This window comes from Manis javanica, chromosome 13 (assembly GCF_040802235.1).
Source record: "Manis javanica isolate MJ-LG chromosome 13, MJ_LKY, whole genome shotgun sequence".
Lineage (NCBI taxonomy): Eukaryota > Metazoa > Chordata > Mammalia > Pholidota > Manidae > Manis > Manis javanica.
In genome coordinates, this window is record NC_133168.1 from 93,397,429 (window position 1) to 93,420,126 (window position 22,698).

Here is a 22,698-nt window from a genome sequence, read left to right on the forward strand (position 1 = left end):
AGGGACTATTCTTATCCCATCTCACAAATAAGGAAACTGAGGCCCAGAGCAGCTAAGCCTTTTGTCCCAGGTCACACATAGGAGGGGCTGGGATTTGGAACAGGAGTATAGGGCATGTACTCAGGCCAGGACAAGCAGATGCAAAAATCCTGGCTGGAGCCACCAAGTTGTGTGCTCCAGGATCTGCTTTGCAACAATGTAACCAGTATAACCAGTAAAACAGCAATCTGTAGTGCCTATGTAGGGGAGGAGGGGATAGATGCAGGCACAGGGAGGAATGGGGGGAGCTCTTTAAACAGAAAAGCAAGATGGTTACATTGAAAAGCCAAGTGCCATAAAGTGGTACAGCCACTGTGGACAAGCCTGGCAGCTCCTCAGAAAGTTAAGCATAGTTACTAGAGGACCCAGCAATTCCACTCCTAGGTATAAACCTAAAATAATTGAAAATAGATGTTCAAGCAAATACTTCTACATGAATGTTCTATTTATGAAGAACACTATTCATAATCACCAAGAGATTTTTTAAAAGTCTGTCCATGGGTGAACAAATAAACAAAATGTGGTCCATCCATGCAGTGGAATATTGCTCAGCCGTGAAAAGGAATAAAGCCTTGACACAGTACAATGTGGATGAATCTCAAAAATACCACGTTTAGTGAGAGAAGCCAGGCACAAAAGGCCACATGGTGTATGATTACATTTATATGAAATGTCTACAACAGGCAAATCCACAGAGACAGAAAGCAGATCAGTGGTTGGGAGAGACTGGGGAAAGGGGATGGGGAGTGACTGCTCAATGGCATGCAGTTTCCTTTTGGGGTAATGGAATGTTCTGGAACTAGATAGAGGTGATCGTTGCACAGCATGCTGGATGTAATTAATGCCACTGAATTAGGCACTTTAAAATGGTGTAAGTGATAAGTTTCACATTGGTGTATTTTATCATAATAAAAAAAGGTAGTGGGAAAACACTGATGGAATGAAAAACAAATGTAAGAAAAAGAGACACAAATGTATTTGCAAATGCAGAAAATATCTCAGGAAGGAAAGGCAAGAAATTGATAACACTGATGCTGGGGTTCTTGTTCACAGAGTCAAAGAATGAACTTTGCAAGCACTCAAGGTAGGAGAGCAAGGCAGAGATTTTTATTTAGAGATAAAGCCAGAGGGCAGAGCTCCCGGCTCAGGCCAGGAGGGGACAGGACAGCCTGGGGTGGTGCGTTGTCTACGGGATTTATAGGTGGTTGAGAGACAAAGGGCTAGGGATGCACGCCTGCTAAGTGGTCCCAAAATGTTTGCCTTTGAAGAGACATTAAATTTCTTATTAGTCTTCCTGGTTATTTATAAGGAATTTACTGCTCTGATTCCCTCCCAGGATAGCAGCTTCCTGGTCTGGGAGCGCATCACTCAGTACTGCCTGCTTTGCTCCCAAGGTGGGCTACGTTATTGTCTGTTTGTTAAAGAGTATGTTAAGAAACTTAGTTTTTAACTACCTAGGTTTTAAAATGCAATTTTATTTTCAAATCCTCAGGAATCATCTGTATTTTTTTATTACACTGTTTATGACTGGGCTTGCTTGCTAAATCAATTACCCAGGTTGCAAATCATTTGTTTAGGGCTGGAGGAGGAAAAGCAGCACTTGGGTAAAGTCAGAAAAATAAGCTGGGCCCCCCCAGGAGTCCAAAGCAAATCCCACAACGGATTATCTTCCTTTGTTTTTTCCAGAGGCCCTCACCCTCTTCTGTCTAAACTCATGGTTCCTGTCTCAACACTATGGCCTCTGGGGAGGGAACCTGGGTGGAGGAGGATGAAAGTGGGGGTGGTAGGGAGACACCTCCATTTCTTGTACACATACGCGTATATACTACATGTTTCCTCTGGTGCCTGAAAATAGTGGATTCTTATGAAAGCTTTCCTAAGCCAAAATGGTATAATGTGAAGAAGCAATTACCATTAATTTACATGGAAAAATTGTTGAGTGTTCCCAGACTCCCAAAGTAACCTCTCTTAGGCTTTTCTGATATGTTAAGAGGACACAGTTTGCTAACGAATGCTAAAATAAATGAAATAAAGCACAGATGCTCACAGATGCAGTCCACAACTCTGCTGACTTGACACTGAGATGCTGAGGATGATTCCTGGGAAGGAGTTTGGTGGGGCCCCTCTTGCTGCTGGTGTGCACACTATCTCTATACTGGCTCCCTGCAAAACCAACCCAGAATGCAATTTTTGCTCCATCTTTTTTCGTCAAAGTGAAAATCCTCTTTGGATTTCTTTCAGTTAGCAAAATCAGGTACTAATGCAAATCATTTGTAAAAGCCACGTGACATAATTCAAAATTTCGAAAAACAGGGCACATCTGTACTCAGAAATAAACATGACACAAAGCTTCCCTATTTGATGCCACTAGAGTGTTTTTAATTGTGCTAAAATACACATCACATAAAATGTACTGTTTTTAAGTGCACAGTTGAGTAGTGTTAAAGATATAGCCATCTTGTTGCCCAATCAGTCTCCAAAACTCTTTCGTCTTGTAAAACTGAAATTCTGCCCCCATGAAACTACTCCCATCCCTCAGCCCTAGCTACTGGCACCCACCATCTACTATTTTTTTTTTTTAGAGTGGGGAGGTAGGTGGCAGGTTTAATAAGCAAGGGAACTTACTTACAAGGCTTGTTTTGGATGCCAAAGGCCAAGTAGATCACACCCACCTGCCAGAATGTTAAAGTTTAAAAAGAGGCCTGAGCAGGGTTCAGACACGTCTATCATCCACATGGTCTCAACAAAATCTTACTTGTCAAAGGCTGTGTCCCTGAAGTGGCTCCTCATATAGGAACACTGGCAGACTGTACCTTGCAAGGATGGGGGAGGGGGTAAGGGGTCCAGCACATGGGTCAGCTGGTGGTCATATCCTCTCAATAACCTCGTCCAACAAATGGGTGCCTCAGCGCTACAACTATAAAGCACCTGAATTCTGTCAATATACTAAATAAGTTTGGAAGCAGCTTCTTCTGCCAGATTCTTTTCTCCGTAAAGAAATGTAGTTCTGCCGGCACTTTGATTTTGATCTTTTGAACTCCTGAGCAAAGAATCCAGCCATGCAGTGCCCAGACTTCTGACACAAGGAGACTGAGAGAGAATACATTTGTGTTGTTTTAAGTTGCTAGGTTTGTGGTGATTTGTTATGCAGCAATAGAAAATTAATAGTGTTAATAGAATTTTGATTTGTTACTTTTTTAGGTAAGAAATGATATTTCTGTATAGTTTAATTTTCATTTTTCTTATGATGGAAATGAACATCTTTTCATTTATTTAAAAGTCATTTTTATTTGTTTTCTATCTTCTGCCTATTCATAGACGTTTTCTTGGAATGTTGATCTATTTCTTACCAATTATAGAAATGCTTCATATATTAAGAAAATCCACTTTGCCTGTGATAAGATTTGCAAATATATGTGTTTGGGTGTCTATCTCCCTATTTTTTTATTGAAGTATCATTGATATATTGATTTCAAATATACAACACAGTATCCACCATCTACTTTCTGCCTCTATGACCCTGATGACTCCAGGAACTTCATATGGATAGAATCACAGAGTAGTTGTCTTTTTGTAATTGGCTTATTTCACATAGTATAATGCTCTCAAGGTTTATCCATGTTGTAGCATGTGTCAGAATTTCCTTCTTGTTTAAGCCTAAATAATAATCCACTCTACAGGTAGACCACATTTTGTTGAGCCATTCATCCGTCCTTGGACACTTGGAATTTTTACACATTTTGACCATTACGAATAATGCTGCTAGGAATATGGGTACAGAAATGTCTCTTCCAGACCCTGCTTTCAGTTCTTTCAGCCAATTGATTTTTATAACTTCTTATTTTGAAATAGTTGCAGAAATCGTACAGCATTTCCATGGATGCTTAACTCAGCTTCCCCCAAGGAATTGGTCTCTTACTAAACCATTGTCAAAACCAGGAAATTGATGTGGTACAATGTAACGGACTCAGGTACCACATCTTATTTCCAAGAACTGCAAAAGACCCAACTTCATGTGGGAAGAACTGCTCCTATTAAAATGTTGATGCAGTTTTCTTAGAGAGAGAATGGAGGGCAGCAAATATGGTGGTTAAAGCCAGCTGTCCTGGCTTCAAATCCTGCCTGGCTACTCATAATGCTACATGTCCTCAGGTGAGTTATTTTGCCATTCCAGGCCTCAGTTTCCTCATCTGTAAAATGGGCATTAAAGAGTGCTAGGACCCCCGTGAGCACTGGGAGGGAAGGTGAAGTCTAAAATAATAGCATAGATAACAATGTGGTCACAGAATATCTTCATAGCGTGTTTTTTAAAAATAAAATGGGCTGTGTTCTTGCATATGGAAAGATAAACATGATGTGTTGATTGCCAATCAACAAACCTCCCAGTATATCCAGTCACTTCAGTGTGCCCTCCCTCCATGCCACTTCAACTCTGTCCTAACATGTCACTGCCACCATCTCACATTTACCCATGTGATGGTGCAGCTGCAGATGGTCTCTCTCTCTCTGTGACTCTGAGACCCAGCAGGGCAGCGACCCCTTCTGACTTGGTCAACACTGTACATAGGGTGAAATCCACCAGGCGGGAGGTTGGCTTGGGAAAGAAGCTGCATTTCCCAGTGGGCTCCCACCCCTGACAGCACTGGGGGTTTCCATAACCAAGGAAACCCGGGTGCCAGAAGCTGGGACGGGCCACCCTGAGAGTCCCGTCCTGAGAGTCCACCCTTGGGGTTTCTGAGGTTCTCAGTATGCCAGCTGCTGTCCGGTGTGGTCTTGGGAGGGAGACAGGGAGAGTGGGAGCCTGTGAGAGCCACATGGCTCCCTCTTGGGGCTCTTCCCTTTTGGTTCCATCAGGGTAAACTGGGCCCAGTTGGGGGCTGGAGGGCCCTTGTGGCAGAGGGGCATTTGGGCAGACATGCTCCTTTAAAAGGGTGGAGGCCTCTTTCTTCTCCAGGGGGTGCTTTAGGTGACCAACCGCTGCCAAGGGCTTCTGTGCAAACTTCTTGCCCTGGCTGGCCCCTGTGAGGCTCTGCTTGCACCCCAACCTCTCCTGCCCGCTCATGCATACGTAGCAAGGATGTTGGAGCCGGACATGACTTCTTTTTGAGTCTGTGCACGCACACTTTAGGTATTCAATCAATGCACGAGAGGTAGGAATACATGGAGCCCGGGGCGCGCTGGATCAAGCAAGCCACACGTTCGCCTAAGGAACCCCTGTCACAGGGCCTGGGGAATCCCATTGCTTCTTCTGACTCTGGGAGATGAAAATAAACAAGGGTGAGGCCCCAATGCCACCCCATCCTCCCTTGAAATGAATACTCTTCTTTGGGTCTCTGCTTCCCATGAAAGTGCTGGCCAAGGTATGAATGACATTTTGTTTCAGTTCAGGTTGCCAGTGGCCAGAAATGGACTGCCAGGGGTTCTCAGGCTCCTGGCAGGGAGGAAGACCCAGCTGCTGCCCTACACAGCCCGTGCCCCATGCAGTTGTCTAGGTTTCTAGCTTTTCAGAAGAGACACAGACAGACACCTGGAAGTTTTTAGGAAACCTCACCTGATGTCCTCATGGCATCCCAGCCTCTACAGCGTCCACCAGGTTGGCAACATGTCGACGAGCAAACAGGCCCAGAACAGGTACAGAAAAGGAGGCATAGTAAAGGTGACCTAGCGACCATCACTCTGAGGTGCCACAGCCCTGTCTGCAGTCCTGAGAATTCTATGGGGAGATGTTTGCAGGCATCAGTCCTGTACACTAAGGCCAGCGGGAAACACCTGTTCCAAGTTTGTACCCTCGGCAAAGCCCCGCCCCATTTTTTTCTGGTCTAAAAGACAATTCACTGACCACTTTCTTTACAGTTCTATATGCTATCTTTAGAAATGGGGCTGCTTATCTCCTTGTGCCATGTCTAACCAAAACAAAATAACCTAAGTAATATATAATGGTCAAACACTGCATGAAGAATATAAAAACAAGCATACTAGTTCTATTTAAGAATGTCATTATAGTGTTACATTTTTTCTTTAAAAAACTTTAAAATCATATTTTACCCATCTACAATATTCCAAAAAGAACTAGGATTCCTATACCTTACAGGAGAAAGAAAAATTGGTTTATGTTCCATTATACACAGGAACATGTTTTGCTGGATTGAAAGTAGGATACAAACAGTTTTCTAGCCATTTTCTTTGTTTCCTGGGCCCCCTCCCCAGGGTGGGCTCCGGCAGTCCTCTGCAACACCATTTGGGGGTTTTCCACCTGCAGCTTCAGATAGCAGAAACCAGAATGGAGGAAGAGAAATCTTAATGCCCTAATCACAAGTGCTCCAATGCTTTCCTGGGTGGTACTTGTTCCCCAGGGGCATCTGACACTCGGAGACTGGTACTAACAGGGAATGCACGGGTGATGCCTCAGTTTCCCCACTTGTTATACAGAGGAAAACCTTGGAGTGAAGGACTGGGTCCTCAGCCCACACAAGCATCCCTATGGCCCTCCTCCTCAACAGAATTATTTTGCATGGTGCATCTCTAACATAACAGCGTAATGTGTCTTACATGTGTATGGCACATGTGATTTTTTTTAAATAAAAGCTTTTTATATTGGAATAAGTTCATATCTACAGAAAAGTTGCAAAGGCAATGCAGAGTCCCCTCTACCCCTCTCCCAGCTTCCCCGAATGTGAACTCTTCCATTATTAGGGCACATTTGTACCACTAAGAAACTGACATCAGTACACTGCAATTAACCAACCTCCTGACATTATACAGATGTCACCAGTCTCCCATTCATGTCCCCTCCCTGGTTAGGGACCCCGCCCAGGGACCCTCACTGCATTTAGTTGCCACATCTCCCCAGTCTTTGCTGGTCTGGGACAGCTGCTTGACCTTCCCTTGCTGCTCATGACTTTGGCAGTCTTGTAAAGGGACTGGCTGGGCCTCCTGCCAGATGTTCTTGTGATTAGAATGGGATTGTGGGTGCTTGAGAAGGCCAGATTGGCGAGATGCTCTCCTCACCCCAGGATAGCAGGGATCCCCAAGAGGCATGTGACTTACCACATTCATGTAATCTGGGTCTCTTGGTTCAGGTGCTGTATGAGTTTCCTGTGGATGCTGTAACAAATGACCACAAACTTGGTAACTTAAGACAACACAAATTTATTTCTCAAAGTAGAGGAGGGCAGATATCCAAAATCAAGGTGTTAGCAGGCCCACACTCCCTCTGCAGGCTCCTGGGGAGGGTCCTTTGCTGTCTCCTCCACCTTTTGGGGGATCTGGGCATTCCCTGGCTTATGCCTTTGTCACTCCAGCCTCTGCCTCTGTCTTCTTTGTCTGTGTCTCAAATATCCATCTGCCTTTCACTTAGAAGGGCACCAGTCATTGGATTTGGGCTCCATCCTAAATCCCAGAATACCTGTTAGTATCCTTCATTTTATCTGAAAAGATTCTTTCTCCAAACAAGATCACATTAACAGGTTCTGGGGGGTAGGACTTGGACATGTCTTTAGGGGGCCACCATTCAACCCAATACACGTGGTATCTGCCAGGTGTCAAGTTAACACTGTCAAGTTACTATTCTCCCCTTTCTCTCTTCTTTAACAGCAAGTCACTAAGTCGAGCCCACCCTAGGTGTGGGTGGGGAGGAAGGCTTACATATAATTTTTAATGAATGGAAAATGATCTGGTGGATGAACAATAGCTTCCTCAACCAGTCCACGGCTTTTAGACCTTTATGTTCTTCCTGCTATTTTAGAACTGGCAGCATTGTCTCAAGGCCTTGGCATCCAGGGCTTCCCTTCACTCGCAAGACCTCTTCAGTATAAATTTTCAGAAATGGATTACTGAGTTGAAGAATATGACACGAATTTTGAGATAGAATGCCCATTTTTTCCCCACTTAAAAGGAATTCATGTCTACCACAACCTTGCCAGCAGCACTGAGTTTCACAATCCCTCCCTCTCTTTTTTTAGTGGAGGGAGGGTATTTTTGTTAATTTGATAGGGACATTGGTCTGCACTCTTTCGGTTTCTGCTGTCAGAAATAGAATGTAAACTGGACTTTAAAAAATTAGGAGTATTAGTTCAAGGGAAGGATGAAGATTTATGAAGCATCAGGTATAGCTGGATCCAGGGTTAAAGAGGGCCAAGACTTTGACGTGGAGAGATGGCCATATCTGTGTCTGACTCACATTACTCAAGCTCTGTGATTCCAGAACCATCTCAGGAAAGCTCTCTGGTTGGTTGAGCCTAGGTGGGGCATAACGGGGTTAGGGGTAGGAACTGTGCTGATGGCCTTAGTGAACCACACAAATTCACAATTTTTTTTCCTCCTACAAGGTAGAGTTGAGAGGCTTAAGTGTGAAAATGAGCAATTACAAAGTGGCACAATCCAGGTAATATTGAGAATCAGTACAAGGGTACTGAAGTGTAAGATACAAGAGAGGAAATCATTGAATTTGAGGGGACAGTTGTTTAAGGGTTCACTGAACAGCTATGCATTAGTGCAGGCTCTGCCAAATGCTAGGTCCAGAGTCTAAACTCCAAGTGGATTAAGCAATAAAGGACAACTTCTTGGGCTCATGTAAGTGGAAAGTCACACCTTATGGCTTCAGTTAGAGCTGGATCCAGGGGCTCAAACCATGTTTCCCTTTCCTCAGAGTATATGTTGAATTCAACCTGCAGAGAGTTTCCTCCAGAAGATCGATCCTGACAGCACTGGGCTTTCACTATCTCACTTAGTAACCCTCCGTGAAAAGTGCTCTTCTCTCTCCTCTCAGTAAGGAAGATTCTAATTGGTGTCGTTGGTCACAAGCTCTGCCTTTCACCAATCATTAAGGTTAGGAGGATGGAGGGGGATGGAGAACTTTGGCCACCCCTCACTGAAAGGCTGCAGTGACCTGAGCCTGCCACACGGGGTCACCCAAGCAGAGTTTTTAAGGTTGAATAGGAGTTTGCCAGTTGGGCCAGAGGAGAAAGACGGCACACAGAAAAGTCTAGAAAAGTCAGAAAGGGGTGAACCAGCACGCGATTTTATTCCTTCTCCCACCATCACGTTGATGCCGAGATACTTCATGTGCCCCAGCATCTGTGTTTACATCAGGTAGACTTTACCCTTGGCAAACAAGGCGTGGTTGGTCACCTCTATCCCATTGGCATATCCCTGTTGGCCACATACTAGTGTCCTTCACACATAGTAGACCTCACCAGCGCCCCTGTAAGCAACCGTAAGGCAGGACTCGGAGATTAAATGCTACCCTGACTCTGGGTGGGACCATCAGGAGGCACGGAGCTCTCAGGCTGTGTCAATGACATCCCCAGCTGACTGACACTCAGTTCCCTTCTGCATTGCCAGTTCATTGGTGGCCCCTACAGAGATCCTTTCCTCCCTGTCTCAGGTCTCTACCTGCAATGGGGGCTTCCTGGGATCACTCCCCAAAAACACTATGTGCTTTTGAATCCTTATCTCAGGTTCAGCTCTGTGGGAGAGGGGCCCCCAAACTTAAGGTCAACTGTTGGTCCAGAGCTACCAGGTGCTTGGCCCTTTATGCAGTCCACACAGCAACCCCTGGTTGGGAGAGATGACTTTAAGGAGAAGAGAAAGGAAAAACATGCCTGAGACACTCAGCTTTCACAGCAGAGCCAGGCACCCAGACACCTCTCCCCTCACCAGGTCCTGGAGGGGAGATTTTAGCACCCCTATCCTGTCTGGCAGGAAATGACTAGGCCAGTGGATTCCCATCTTCTGTCCAGGTCTCTAAGGCCTGATGCAGAGGATTCTTTTATTAAGAAGCTGAGCATCAAGGGTCCCCCAAGTCAGCTAAGACCTTTCATCTGGAAGAACCTGGCCCTGGATTTGATAAGAAAAGGGTATTAGGCCAGTGCTGACCCTCAGGAGGCCTGGAGAAAGGTAGTTACCCGGGAAGGGCATCTATTGCTCATTTACAGGTCTGAAGGTCAAGGCAGAGGGAGGAAATCTCCATAGTCACCCAGCTGGGTCTCCTGGGAATTTAGGCTGTAGTCACAAGTGCTCACAAATGTGTGAAACTACATGCCAGGTCACCTAAAAGAGAACTATTCAAATACCTATGTACGTTCAAAGGAATCATAGCTAATACTTGATGTGGCAGCTTAAATAGTGTCTCTTAAAAAGATATGTTCTAACTTATCTTAGATAAATTCCAACATAACATAGATAACATAAATAGGTTCTAACCCCCACACCTGTGATTATGATTTTACTTGAAATAAAGTCTTTGCAGATGTAATTAAGGATCTCAAAATGAGATTATCCTGGATTTAAGGTGGGCCTAATAAGAAAAAGGAGAGGATGATTTTAGACACAGACACATAGAGAAGAAAGCCAAGTGGAAACAGCAGCAGAGCTTGGTGTTTCTACAAACCAAGAACCTCCAGAAACTGGGAGAGAGGCATGAGATGCATTGCCTCCCAAAGTGTTCAGAACAATCAACTTTGCTGACATCTTGATTTCAGATTTCTATTATATATACATATATATATGACACAAAACACATTCTTACTGTTTTAAGCCACCAGTTTGTGGTAATTTATTATGGCAGCCCAAAGAAACGAATACATTTGCCTATTTTGTTTACCGTGTGCCTTCCCAATAGGCTCCTAACTCCTAAGCCTCAGGAAGGCCAGTTTTGTCTGGCTTGTTCACTTGTTTCCAGGAGCATGTAGGTGTTCAATATTTTGTTGCACGCCCGTGAATTAAGTGGCCCGTGTGTGCCAGATGCTGTTCTAAGTGCTTTTAAGCGGCTTGACCCGGTTCATCCTCTCTGCAACCTCCTAGAGCATACTACTACAGGGGGACAAACTGAGGCTCAGAGGGGCACAATATGGATTCCAAGCTACTGAAGACTGGCTTTGGATAAGGATCAACTACAATAATGAGAATCAGTAGAGTAGAAGCCCGAAAGGGAGACATTAGGTACATCCAAATAGCCACGGATACTCGAATTCTCCATTTGCGGATTAGAGGCAATAATTGGTTTTACCCACAGTGCGGAGCCCAAATCCGCGACAGTTTCACCTGCGCATGCGCTTTTGCCCTTAAATCCCTCCTGCGCCGGTGCACGTTGTTCCGCCCCCTTTTTCAGCACTTTACGGCTCTTTTGTTCTACCCCCAGGAACGCAGCCCACTCCGTCCCACGTGCCTAGCGGGCCCCGCCCTACTCAGCGTGGATTGGCTACCTGTCCCTTGAGCCCCGCGCTGGCTGGCTCTCGTCGCTGCCACTCCATTTCAGCTTAGTGGCGCGCGACGTGTGGCTACCAGCGGGCGCGTGAGTGGCGGCGGCGGCGGCGGCGGCGGCGGCGGAAGTGGCCGGCAAGCCGAGTCCCCGCTGGCACCATGGTGAGGACATGGCGAAGGCGTGTTTTCGCCGGGAAACGGGGCATGCAGCTGTTGAGGGCCCTCGGGGCGGGTGCTGGGACAGGGGCGACGCGAAACAAGCGTGCAGTCCGGACTTCCAGTCCTGCCCCCCTCCGGCTGACGCAGGGAAACTGAACCTGGAGACGACAAGGGGCACCCACAGGGCACCCAGCACGTGGCTTTTGGGGGACTTAGGGTTGGACGAACGTGTAATCTTATAGCGTCCTGGCGCAGTCTTCCATTTTGCAGACGGAGAACCTGAGGCCAGAGAGGGAGGGGACCCTCCTAAAAGCCCAGTGAATGCAAGAGAGTTTTCGGGGAGGGAAGTGGCTCCGAGTGCATCTCACCCAGTCTAGATTTATTGAAAAGCTGGAGCACCAGGAAAAGGGGGGGGGCCTTGTGAGGTCTCAAGCCAGTTTTGGTAATTTCAGAGCACGCAAGGCCCTTAGGATGACCGCACAGCCTGCTGTGCCTTTCATGTTCAGGCTGAAAAACAGACCCAGAGAAGAGGTTTGCTTCTCTCTGGATCACACAGCATGTCTTTCCAGGGGGAGAAGAAGGCATTTTGAGCTAGGAGTGGACTAACTGTGCCCTCCCAGTTAATAGAAGGAAAAATTGAGGTCACTACAAGATGCCTGCCCAGGACCATGCTGGTCACAGGTTGTGGAAGTTTGGGGTCTAGGCCAGGGAGGCCCACACAGGTAGAGCTGGGCTCCTGGGAGAGCGCCTGGTCCGTTAGCACCCAAGTCACTCCGAGGCGGTTTGGTGCTGCGTGTTTCTCAAGAGAACGAACATTCGTGTTACTGAAGGAAGGTTCGCACTAAATCCTGCCTGCCGGTGCAGGGTTAGAGAGAAGGGACCGGGTTCCTGTCTGCCAGAGGGCAGAACTGGCCTGCAGGTATGGACAGAACCGGAAGGATCCGCTTTGTTAAGCTCCTTGGAGGCAGGATCCTTGTTTTTAAACCTGATACATTCCCAGAGCCTAGAAGAGTGCCTGTGTAAAGTACAGGTTGATTTCTTCAGCCTGGGGAGTGTCCAGGGGCGGACAAGGCATGACATACTCACAGTATCGCCTGTGATCAGGGCAGGACCGGAAGGGGGGTCCATGACAGCTTCCTGAACTGGGGAGCTTAGGAAATGCAGTCTAGTCCTGGACTGGTCTAGACCTTGAGAACCAGACCACAGACATTCTAAGAAAGTCCGGGGAAAGGAATTCTCTTCCTGAACGTTTTATAACTCCTTTGGTCCCTTCAGGCATCTTCTTCTTCCCCACCAATTTTCAAATTCTCGGGGAACCCCCAGGCCCCCTTCCTCTCACCTCAGTCACCAGCAGTTTGTGGATGAGGATAAAGAAGATGGCAAGATAAGGCCACTGCTCACTCCGCTACAGCCTGGCTGCTGTGTGTGCTTCCCTGTGTGTATGCAGCAAATACTTACTGAGTTCCTCTCCTGTGCCCTGCACTAAGCTTGGCACTGAATAAAGTCCACACCCTCTGAATTTTCCAGTCTAGCCAGGGAGACGTAATAAACAGGATAATTAGAGATTATCTATGTCCTATAATGGAAACAGCAGAAGGTGGCCCAGGTGGAAACCTCATTTCCAAGATTGGGATTATTAGGAGGGCCTGGCTATGCGAAGTGACGGTTGAGCAGCCACAGCCTGGGGAAAGGTATCCCAGGCAGAGGGAGCTTTGGGGACAAAGGTTGGGCAGCAGGACCAGGCATGGCAAGTGAGGAACAGAGTTGAGCCAGTTGGGCTGGAGCCCTGTCAGTCCTGGCCTGTGGCCCGCCTGGGAAGTGGGTGTGCAGGGAAGTCAGGTGTCAGGAGAAGGTGCTGGTCCCATTTGTGTCTCAGACGTCCTCCACGCTGCTTCATGGGTAGGACACTGCTGGCAGCAGCCGAGGAGGCTTTTGCTCCTCCGGGGCTGTGTTGCCTGTCACTGGGAGGAGGGAGGAGATGGCCTGAGGGGGGCTGTCACCGTATAGCTGTGTATGCCATAAAAGGACACCTTTGGGTCCCCTGCTGACAGGTATCCACCTACTGTGACTGACTTTACCAGGACCGTGCTGCGCACGCCCCATGCAGGTCCCTCCCGATCTGGCCACTGGACCCTCATCTAGAGGCGCCTTAGCTGTGCTGCTCTGAGACCTCCCTCTGCTCTCAGCACTGAATCCGGTTCATTTTCACCTTCTCGGGCCAGCCTGGCCTGCTTCCCTCTCCGGTAATCTGGGAGGAGGACTGAAGTGAGTCATTGCCCTGGCTCAGATTCCCTTTGTGGACAACAGAAAACAGGCTTGCCCAGGGAAGTTGGTGGCTTCTCCATAGTAAAAGGCGACCTGAGCACATGGCCCCATGTGTGAGCATGAGCCTCCTGGTTTTTTTTGGTGGCTTGAGTGCAGTGTCACACAGATGCATCCCAAATAAGAGGGCAGGGGCTCGGGCTGGCCACAGCAGGGCCCCTGCCTACCCGCCTGCTCTCCTCGGAGCAGCCACCCTTCTCCACGTGGCCCCTTCTTCCTCCTTATCTTTCCTTTCCAGGAAACCAGTCCAGGAAGTGGGCTTGGGTCTGGCTTCCTGATGGCACTGGACCTCCCCCTGGGCAGCTTTTCTCAAGAAAAGCCTGTAGGATGTGAGATTCCCCCACCCTGATCCCCTCATGGGGAGTCACCCTGCAGGGGTTGAGGGCCATTTCCAGCCTCCACACAAAGAGGAGGCCTTCCAATCCCCACCACCTGGAAAAGCGGCTGTTCCCGATCAGAGCGTGAAGGCAGGCTGGGGCTCCCCTGCGGAGGCCATCTGGGAGGCAGGCCAGCTTCCAAGTTCCAAAGTCACCAGAGCAAGATTCAGCGAAACTGAAGTCACCACTGAAGCAGTTTCTGGTCTGCTGGGTCGTCCCCCTACAAATTTCATCTAGCCGGGCTGGATGGGCTCCTGTGTCACTGGACCCGGGACCCAAGGACTGCCAGCCGCCCGAGCAACCCTTCTGGATCCCCAGGCAGGCCCAGTGTGTGGGTCATGATTTGTGTTCCCAAAAGAAAAAGTGTTGGGGGATTTTCCCAGTTAACACTATATGTTATCAAAAAGAAACTCAGTAATGATGGAAAAAATCTCTTGAAAGCTCACCTTATCTGGGTGAGTTTTCAAAGATTCCATCCTTTATCTGCTACCACTTGGGAGTAACCACAGACTCTTTCTGGAATGTTTCTCTCCCTCTTCTAGTGAATTTCTCTCTTTAAAAACCCAGCTCAGACATGGTTGCCTCAGCTCCAGGCTGACTCCCACCTGAGCCTGGCAGGGTCACTTGGTCCAGTCACGGCTGCCCTCTGAAGTGTGGTCTCAGCATGAACTGGCTGCAGACAGACAGGGTCAAACCAGGCTCTGTTCTGTCTCTTACTAACCCTGAGGTGCCAGGCAAGTTCTTGGATGTCTAAGCCTTGATATCCCCATCTGTAAAGTGTGTCATGATAACCAAATACAAAGCTGAGAAAAGATACAGAGATATGTGTAGTCAACGTGGATGCATCTCAGAGACATCAGTTGAGCAAAAGATGCAAACAGCAGCAGGACCTGTATGCTGTGAACCTGTGATGAGTATGGAGGGCTGCGTCTTGTCCCGCTGGGTGTGACTATATGCAGCTTGAGTTACAAGGAAAAGCCAGAAATGGTCAGCCCCAAAACCAGAGAGCTGCTGTCTCAGATCAGAGTTGGGTTTCAAGAATTCGTTTCCTAAACTGGGAAGCAGTGTATGTCCCAGGATTAGGCAGAGTCAGGAGAGTGCATTTGCTGTTGCGGCTAATGAATGGGCCCTCTTGGGTCCCCCCACCACGATGATGAGCCAGCGGATTCATGGGACTGGAGCCCCAGCCCTCCCTGGCTTTGGTCAAAACAGTCGAGTCATGGGCCTTTGTTTTCCTTTCAGCTTCCCTTGTCCCTGCTGAAGACAGCTCAGAATCATCCCATGGTGAGTACTGCGGGTCTACCGTGGCGAGTTGTGGCGGGCTTCCCTTGCCTCAGAACAGGGTCACGGGCAGAGGGCAAGGTGCCTCCAGCCAGACATGCTTCCTGCCTGTCCACGAAACAGCAGCTTCTCCCTCCCACACGTCAAGACCTGTGTCAGTTCTGCTGCTCATAAAAATAATATATGCTAATTAAAAATGCCGAACACTAGAGATACAAAGTAGAAGCTCCTCTCCTTTATCTTCCCAGCAATTTAACTAATTCTTAGATGCATGTCTATACTTTCAATGTGTTTGTAAATAAGAATGTGATTTTTAAAAGTACAGGTGAGATCACATGACAGTGCATTATTCCTTAAATGATTTTGTCTTTAATGGTACAGTGTGGTGTCAATATTTCTGGTTGTTTTTTTTTAATTTCCTTATTTAGGTATAATTCACATAACATACGATTCAACCTTTTATAATTCAGAGCACTATTGCATTCATGATGTGCAACCACCACCTCTCTAGTTCCAGAACATTCCCATCACCCCAAAAGCAGACCCTGTCCCCATGAGCAGTCACTCCCCATCTCCCTCCCTCGCCCGTGGCACCCACAGATCTGCTTCTGTCTCTATGGATGTGCCTATTCTGGGCGTTTCCTGTACATGGGCTCACACACTGTGTGACCTCTTGTGTCTGGCTTCTCACTCAGCGTATTTTTGAGATTCATCCGCACTGTAGCGTGAGTCAGGGCTTCATTGCTTTTTACTGCCAAATGATATTTTGTTGTATGGATGGACCACCTTGTGTTGATGTGTTTGTCTGTTGATGATGGACATTTGGGTGGTTTCTCCTTCCTGTTTGTGAATGTTCGGGCTACCATTTGCACTCTTTTGTGTGGGTTTATGCCTTTGTTTCTCTTGCACAGGTACCTGAGTTGATTGTTTTTTAAAATCTCAGCCTTTCCTAGCAATAGCGTATCTTCAGAATGATGTGCTACTTAAAGTGTTTTCCCCCAAACATGTTAAAATAGATGAGTAATTATTGCAAGAAAGACAGCATTTCCAAACCACCAAAGCTCACACATGTGCAGTCAAAAGGCATGTACCTAGACCAGCTCAGGTGTGCTTGCCTGGCCCTGTGTGTTGTCTGTAAGAGGCCACTGGGGCCTGGGTGCTGCAGGCTGGGGCCGTGTTCCGAGAGGAGTAGAGGGTGTATCTGAATGAGGCTTGGGCGGTGGCCTCACTCGGGTAGGGCGACACCTCCCTTGGGGCCACAGCTGATTTGGGGTCCGTTTCTTTCCAGCTGGTGGAGCTCAAGAATGGAGAGACGTACAATGGGCACCTGGTGAGCTGTGACAACTGGATGAACATTAACCTGCGGGAGGTGATCTGCACGTCCAGGGTGAGTGCCCTGCACCCCAAGCCTGTGTGCACTGCCCAGGGGCCCTGGGGTTGGGGGAAGGGAGGACCTGGGACTGAAGGCCCCACCCTGGGCCTTGTGGGAAGACTGGGGCAGGTTGTAGCTCAGCCTACCACAGCCCATCCTGCTAGGGGTGGGGCTAGGGGCAGGGCCGGGCCTTGCTGGGCGTAACGGGGGCAGAGGGACTAGACTCCCAGGTCTCCTGGTGCCCTGGACTTTGCACTTGTGGTGACTTGGCACCTGTCTGGGATGCTGCCCCATCCCCCCACACCTGTGCTCCCCTCACCAGGAAGGACTTAGGTCTGGGGGGGCGCTTCTGGCTACAAATGCCTGCTGCATAGGTGTGGGGTGGCCTCCGCCGCCTCTGCTGCCGAGAGTTGTCAGTCCCGGCTGTGGAAATCACCCGCTGTGGAAATCACCCGCTGTGCAGGCTGTAGTGGTGTAGCTGTAGGGTGTCCGGGCCACCAGGGGGCAGGGGCAGCCCTGTGGACTGAGCACCGGGAAGTTTGTTTACCTCTGGAGGCCTAAAAGTAGGAAGTGCAGGGCCAGCTGGAGGGCAGTTTCCCAGGGCCATAGGCCCTCCCCAGCCTCAGGATGACCTGAGGATGAAGATGGGGGTGAAGTGAAGGCAGGACTCCCTTCCACCAACCTGCACTGGGCTCTGCTAGAGCCTCCTTCCTGCCTTGATTCCCCCTTGTGTCCATCCCCTGACCGGCCCCAGCCCCTCCATGTTATAGGGGCAGAAGCCTCTGGGGAGCCCAGCTGGGACGGGGGTGCTTGGCGTCCACAGGCAGCATGCCCCTGGGGCTTGGCTTGCCAGAATATAGCAGAGTGCCAGTCTGGCCCCCGTTTCCCCCATCCCCCTGGACAGTCCACACCTTGATGGGCAGACAGGTGGGCACGCCCCTCTCCCAACCTGTGCAGCGCTGCTCTGCTTGTTGTGCCTCTTGATGGTCAGCGTGGAGGCACTCCACGCCCGCCCTCCGGAAGCTTCCTCCTAGTTTTCATACTGTACTCTGGTCACGGGCATCTGGGCAGTTCCAGGGTGTCTGCAGCAGACAGTGCCGTAGTGCAGGGCACAGCCAGTAGGTCTGCTCACTTCTGGGGTCTGCAACCAACCAGCCACCAGGTCTTGGGGCGAGGTCAGTCTGGCCTCGGAGGTCAGCAGAGACCCGCCAGGTGGGTCTTGAGCAGCCCGCTCCCATGACCTGGTGGTTGGGAGAGAGGCTGGTGTGAGGAGTGACGTCAGCATCCTCACCTATAAGCAGGTGGCGGCATCTCCTCCCTCGGAAGGTGGGTAGCAAGATGCAGAGACCTACCGGAGAGCCAGGTTTGGGTGGGTGGTGGTTAGCTTGGGCCAGTCAGCCATGGCCATGGCCGTGGAAAGCAGAGTAAGCTCTGGTCCCGCAAGGAGCGTGCTGTGCCTGGCCTGTCCTCGGCGAAGGGAAAGCCTTGTGCTGAGCAGCCAGCCCCAGCCCCAGCCCTGAGCTTCCACAGAATACATTTCTGTCTGACTGTATTTTGCATCCCTCACAGACTTGGCCCCTTGCCTACCCAGTCTGGGAAAGGAATGTCCCAAGACCTTGAGGGGCTCCTGTTTGTGTTGGGGGCTCATATGTGCTCCTGGGAAGAGTCAGTCTTCGAACATTCCACTCATCTCCTCCAGACCAGCCTGTCCCAGGCTCTGAGGACAAGTGTCATTCTGAGGCCTGAGGGTCTCAAGAAGGCCTGGGAGGCAAGGCCTGTCAAGGGCAGGAGTTAGCCAGACATGGAAAGGCAAGAACAGCCTGCACAAAGTGCTGGGGGCAAGAAGCCAGCTGCATGTGTTCCAGAAAGGTCCATCTGTAAGGCGTGTCAAGGGCCGGGAGAGAGCAGCCAGGGTGGGGCTGGGGTTGGGCCCTTGGGAGCCCCGCTGAGGAGTATGTGTCCTGTTCTTAGGCCAAGGGGGCCCCGACTGGGTTCTAAGCAGGGAGGTGCCTTGGTCTGATTTCTTGGGCTGCAGGGGATGGAGACTGCTGCCCAGGCTTTTGGCTCAGGCCAGTGGCGGGTGGGGCTGGAGAGCTAATCTGATGGAAGAGGCCCAGGGCCCCTGCCCAAGGGCAGAAGGAGGGGCTGTGGGGGGAAGGCCTCATTCGGGTTCCATAGCAACGCAGGCTTGGCATGGCTTGGGAGTCTGCGACTTCGCAAGCCCCCTCTTCTCTCCAGCACAAAAGACCTTTCCTGAGAGCTGGCATCTGGGTGCTGCCCCTGCCGGCCTTGGGACCCACCTCCACACCTAGCTCAGACCCTTTCAGGAGAAACTGGGATGCGTGAATGAGTCAAGGCCTGTGGGGAGGTTTAGAGGGTAGGCTCTGCAAGGCTGGGGCTGCGGAGACTGGGCTGTGGTAACGCCTGGTATGTGGGCAGCCCTGCCCTTCTCTGGGCTTCAGAGTGCAGGTAACAAGCCCATCCCACACTGGAGGGCAGCCGAGGCTGAGGAGGCTGTGTCACGTGGCCCTTCTAGTGTGGGCAGGCTCACCGAGGGTCTGGAGGGATCCCGCTCAGGGCAGCCCCTCCCCATGTGCGGTCCGGGACTGAGCTTTGTAGCCTGCAGGGGTGGCACCCTGTGCAGGCAGCCTAGAACCTCAGCCCGGGTGGGAATGGGGGTGTGAGGGGACAGGTGCCTCCCCAGCTGTCTGCACCCATTCTGCAGGGCACCCACCTCACCACCATCCCCACACGCACAGGATGGGGACAAGTTCTGGCGGATGCCTGAGTGCTACATCCGAGGCAGCACCATCAAGTACCTGCGCATCCCCGACGAGATCATCGACATGGTCAAGGAGGAGGTGGTGGCCAAGGGCCGCGGCCGCGGTGGCCTGCAGCAGCAGAAACAGCAGAAGGGCCGAGGCATGGGGGGCACTGGGCGAGGTAGGCCTGCCATCCCCTCCCCTGGGGCTGGACCGCAGAGGCTGCTGGGGGGACTGCAGCATGTGGTCTCCACCCTGCTCAGTGTTGGCATTCTTGGCCATCACGGTGCCAAGGGGCTTGGCTCTCAGCCCCCCTCCTTAGAGCTGGGGGCTGTGACCCGCAGTGTTCCTTGGAGTGGCTGAGGCTGCTCTTTGCCGCCTGTCTGCCCCACAACCCAGCCTGGGAAGCCTGGCTGAGTCCTGGTGGGCAGTTCTGGTTCCCCTTCCTGCCCAGCAGTGGTCCCGCTGCTCTCTCAGCCCCGGGAGAAGCCCAGCGGACTGACCCAGCGCTCTCATGGACCTGGGACTCAAGCCCTTGTCTCCATTCCCGCCTGTCTCCTGGCAGGTGCTCTGGGAATGGGGTGCCTCCCAGATCCTTGGTGGCCCTCTACAGAGGACCGAGCAGTGCCTGCCTCACCAGGCTGCTGGCAAGGAACCCACCAGCCTGGCATGGGACACTTCCCTTCTGTCATTCCTTTATACAACCTGGGGTTGCACCTTTTTGATGGACTTCCTGCTCTGACCCCAATAACTGCCCTGAGATGATAAATCTGGCATAAGATTCAGTTTGTTTTGCAGTCAGCTGGGACTCGAGCCCAGAGGCCGTCTGCTGAGCCCCAGCTCCCCCAGCTCCTGCTCCTGGAGACACCTGGCTTTGTCCCTTCCGCTACAGGGGCCTCCTGTGTGCCAGACCTGGGTCCCACCCTAGGGGCTTGCAGGCAGGGCTAGGGAGGACCCCGGATCAGGGGCTCACGTGACAGTGTAGAGTGAGCCAGAGGGACGAGGGCATGAGGGTTGCTGAGGCCCAGGGATGAGCAGTGCCCCCCGGGCTTGAGACCTGTCCCATACTCGAGACCCAGGCTCCTCGCCCGGTGGGCACACTGGTGAATGAGTTGCCTGGAGGACAGGGAGGACCAATGGAGTGGCTTTCTGGGGCCACTCTGAAGAGAGGGCCACAGGCCCTCAGCAGCTGGGAGATCTCCCAGGGGCCCCCATGTGGCGGAGCTCCGCCCCACCCTGTGAGAGGTCAGGCTGCAGCTCCTCCCAGCATAGCCTCTGTCCCCTCAGGACTGGCTGCATGTTTGGCAGAAAAGGGACTGTGCAGGTTTCCATGTCCCGAGGCTGCCCTGGCTCTTTGGGGACCTCCTTGGGTGGCAGCGGGCCTACCCTCGACTCCCTGGTTCCTGCCTCACCCCTGCGGTGCTACATGATCCCACTGCTGGCTGGCAGAGTTCAGAGGTCAGGGAGCTCCTGCACACACACAAACCTCTAATCGTTTCTCTCCTGGGCCTGTGGATGTTTGCGGAGCCAGAGCAAAGGAGGCTGGGGTCCTCCAGTGCCTCAGAGTTTGGGGTCTCTGCCTCTGTCCTGGCTTGTGCCTCCTGAAAGGCCTTCTGGCTTTGTTGTTCCAAAGACTGACCCCCCATCCCACTCTGGCCCAGCCCCAGTCCCAGGAAGTCTACCCTAAGCCCGTGTGTCTTGGTGCTGACATCTGTTCCCCCTAGCGTCCCTCCTGTCCCTTGGAAGGCCTGGTCTTGTCCCTTGTCATCCTGAGAATGAACGTTTTCGAGAACCCCCCACCCCATGCCTGGCTCTGTTGTCTGCCCTCCCCATTAGAGGAATGGACACCACCCCCACTTTTCAGAGGGGAACCTTGAGGCTCAGAGGGGTTGATGACTTGGCCAGAGTGGGAGGGTTCTGGGCCCCAGTCCAGTCCCCAGCCCACTCCCTGAGCCCAGCCCCACTGCAGCTGCCCCGGTCTGTCCCACAGGTGTGTTCGGCGGCCGGGGCCGCGGCGGAATCCCGGCCACAGGCAGAGGTCAGCCGGAAAAGAAGCCAGGCAGACAGACAGGCAAACAGTGACGCGCCCCTGTGTCCCCAGAGACTGCGCTGCCGCTGAGCATCTGTTTCCACCGTCTAGGTCACAAGTCTGTTCAGAATGAAAAGAAGAGGCAGGTGGCGGCGGAGAGTCCCCACCTGCCACTTGTGAGCATCCTCTTTTCTGAAAAGCCCCTTTCCTTTGTATAATCAGCAGTTCTACAGGTGGAAATCTTTCAGTATTTTTGGTTTTGTGAAGTCACGGCCACCGTGGTTCCTGGAAGATTCTGTGTTTAATGTGTCCTTAAAGCCCTTTCCCTTGTTTTAAGGGCAGGCATTCTCCAAACAGCTTCGTTTTGCATTTTATGTTGGATCCGTGTGTGACCAGTGAGGGAAGCTTTATTTTAAGCTGTTTACACTGAGACTGACAGCCTTGGGAATTTCCAGAAACATGGACCCCAGAATTGCCTTTTCAAAACAAATAGGGATGAATGTGTTCCTCAGAAGCTGTTCCAGAGACATCGCTGGGCCCTGCCCCTTTACCCCCTTCTCTCTCTTACAAAAATAAAAACATAAAACCACAAACTGCAAATCTATAATTCCTCTTGAGCCATTGGGAGTATTTAGACTGTGGCATCCTTGGGAAATCACAGCCCCACGAGAGGGTTTGGGGACTGACCTGTCGCGCCAAGGGGAAGTGTTTCTACAGGACACTGCCTCCGTGTCCCTTGATGTCTGTTGTGAAAGGCGAGACCCACGTCAGGGCTGTCTGTAACTCCTTCTTGGGATTGTTGAAGCTGTGGAGAGGCAGCGGAGGGAGATGCCCAGTGGGAGCCTGCATGCCTGGGTGACACCCACACAGCCCGGGCTGCCACCTAACCTTCCACTTTCTCTCCCGTTTTGTGGAGGACGTGGGGGGAGGAGAGGGGCTGTGACAGGCAGTTGCCTCCAGGGATGCACCAGGAAGATCGTCCGGAGGTCCTGCCCCGTCCATCACCTGGCTGCGCCCTGGTGATGTGCCTGAGACACTGAGCCACAGCACTTCGGCAATGTTTCCGTGACGTGCCTGGGGACTGACTTTCCAACTGAAGGGAACTGCAGGGATGGCCCAGTGCTGGGAGGTAACACCAGGCCCATGCCCCTGTAG

The 22,698-nt window shown here is 51.0% G+C and overlaps 1 protein-coding gene across 3 annotated transcripts; it reads left to right on the forward strand.

The window, feature by feature from the left end:
• The first annotated feature begins 11,266 nt into the window (after window positions 1-11,266).
• LSM4 (LSM4 homolog, U6 small nuclear RNA and mRNA degradation associated) lies at window positions 11,267-22,136 on the forward strand. Of its 3 annotated transcripts, none has more exons than XM_073220318.1 (6): window positions 11,300-11,403; window positions 13,452-13,665; window positions 15,342-15,383; window positions 16,669-16,767; window positions 19,512-19,695; window positions 21,505-22,136. In XM_073220318.1, exons 3-6 carry the CDS (start codon window positions 15,381-15,383, stop codon window positions 21,594-21,596), a joined length of 378 nt encoding a protein of 125 aa, XP_073076419.1. In that variant the 5' UTR covers window positions 11,300-11,403; window positions 13,452-13,665; window positions 15,342-15,380; the 3' UTR covers window positions 21,597-22,136. The 3 variants fall into 3 exon arrangements, with proteins under 3 accessions (XP_017529999.1, XP_073076419.1, XP_073076420.1); XM_073220319.1 differs by having other exon boundaries at window positions 13,452-13,643; XM_017674510.3 differs by lacking the exon at window positions 13,452-13,665 and having other exon boundaries at window positions 11,267-11,403.
• Window positions 22,137-22,698: the final 562 nt, after the last annotated feature.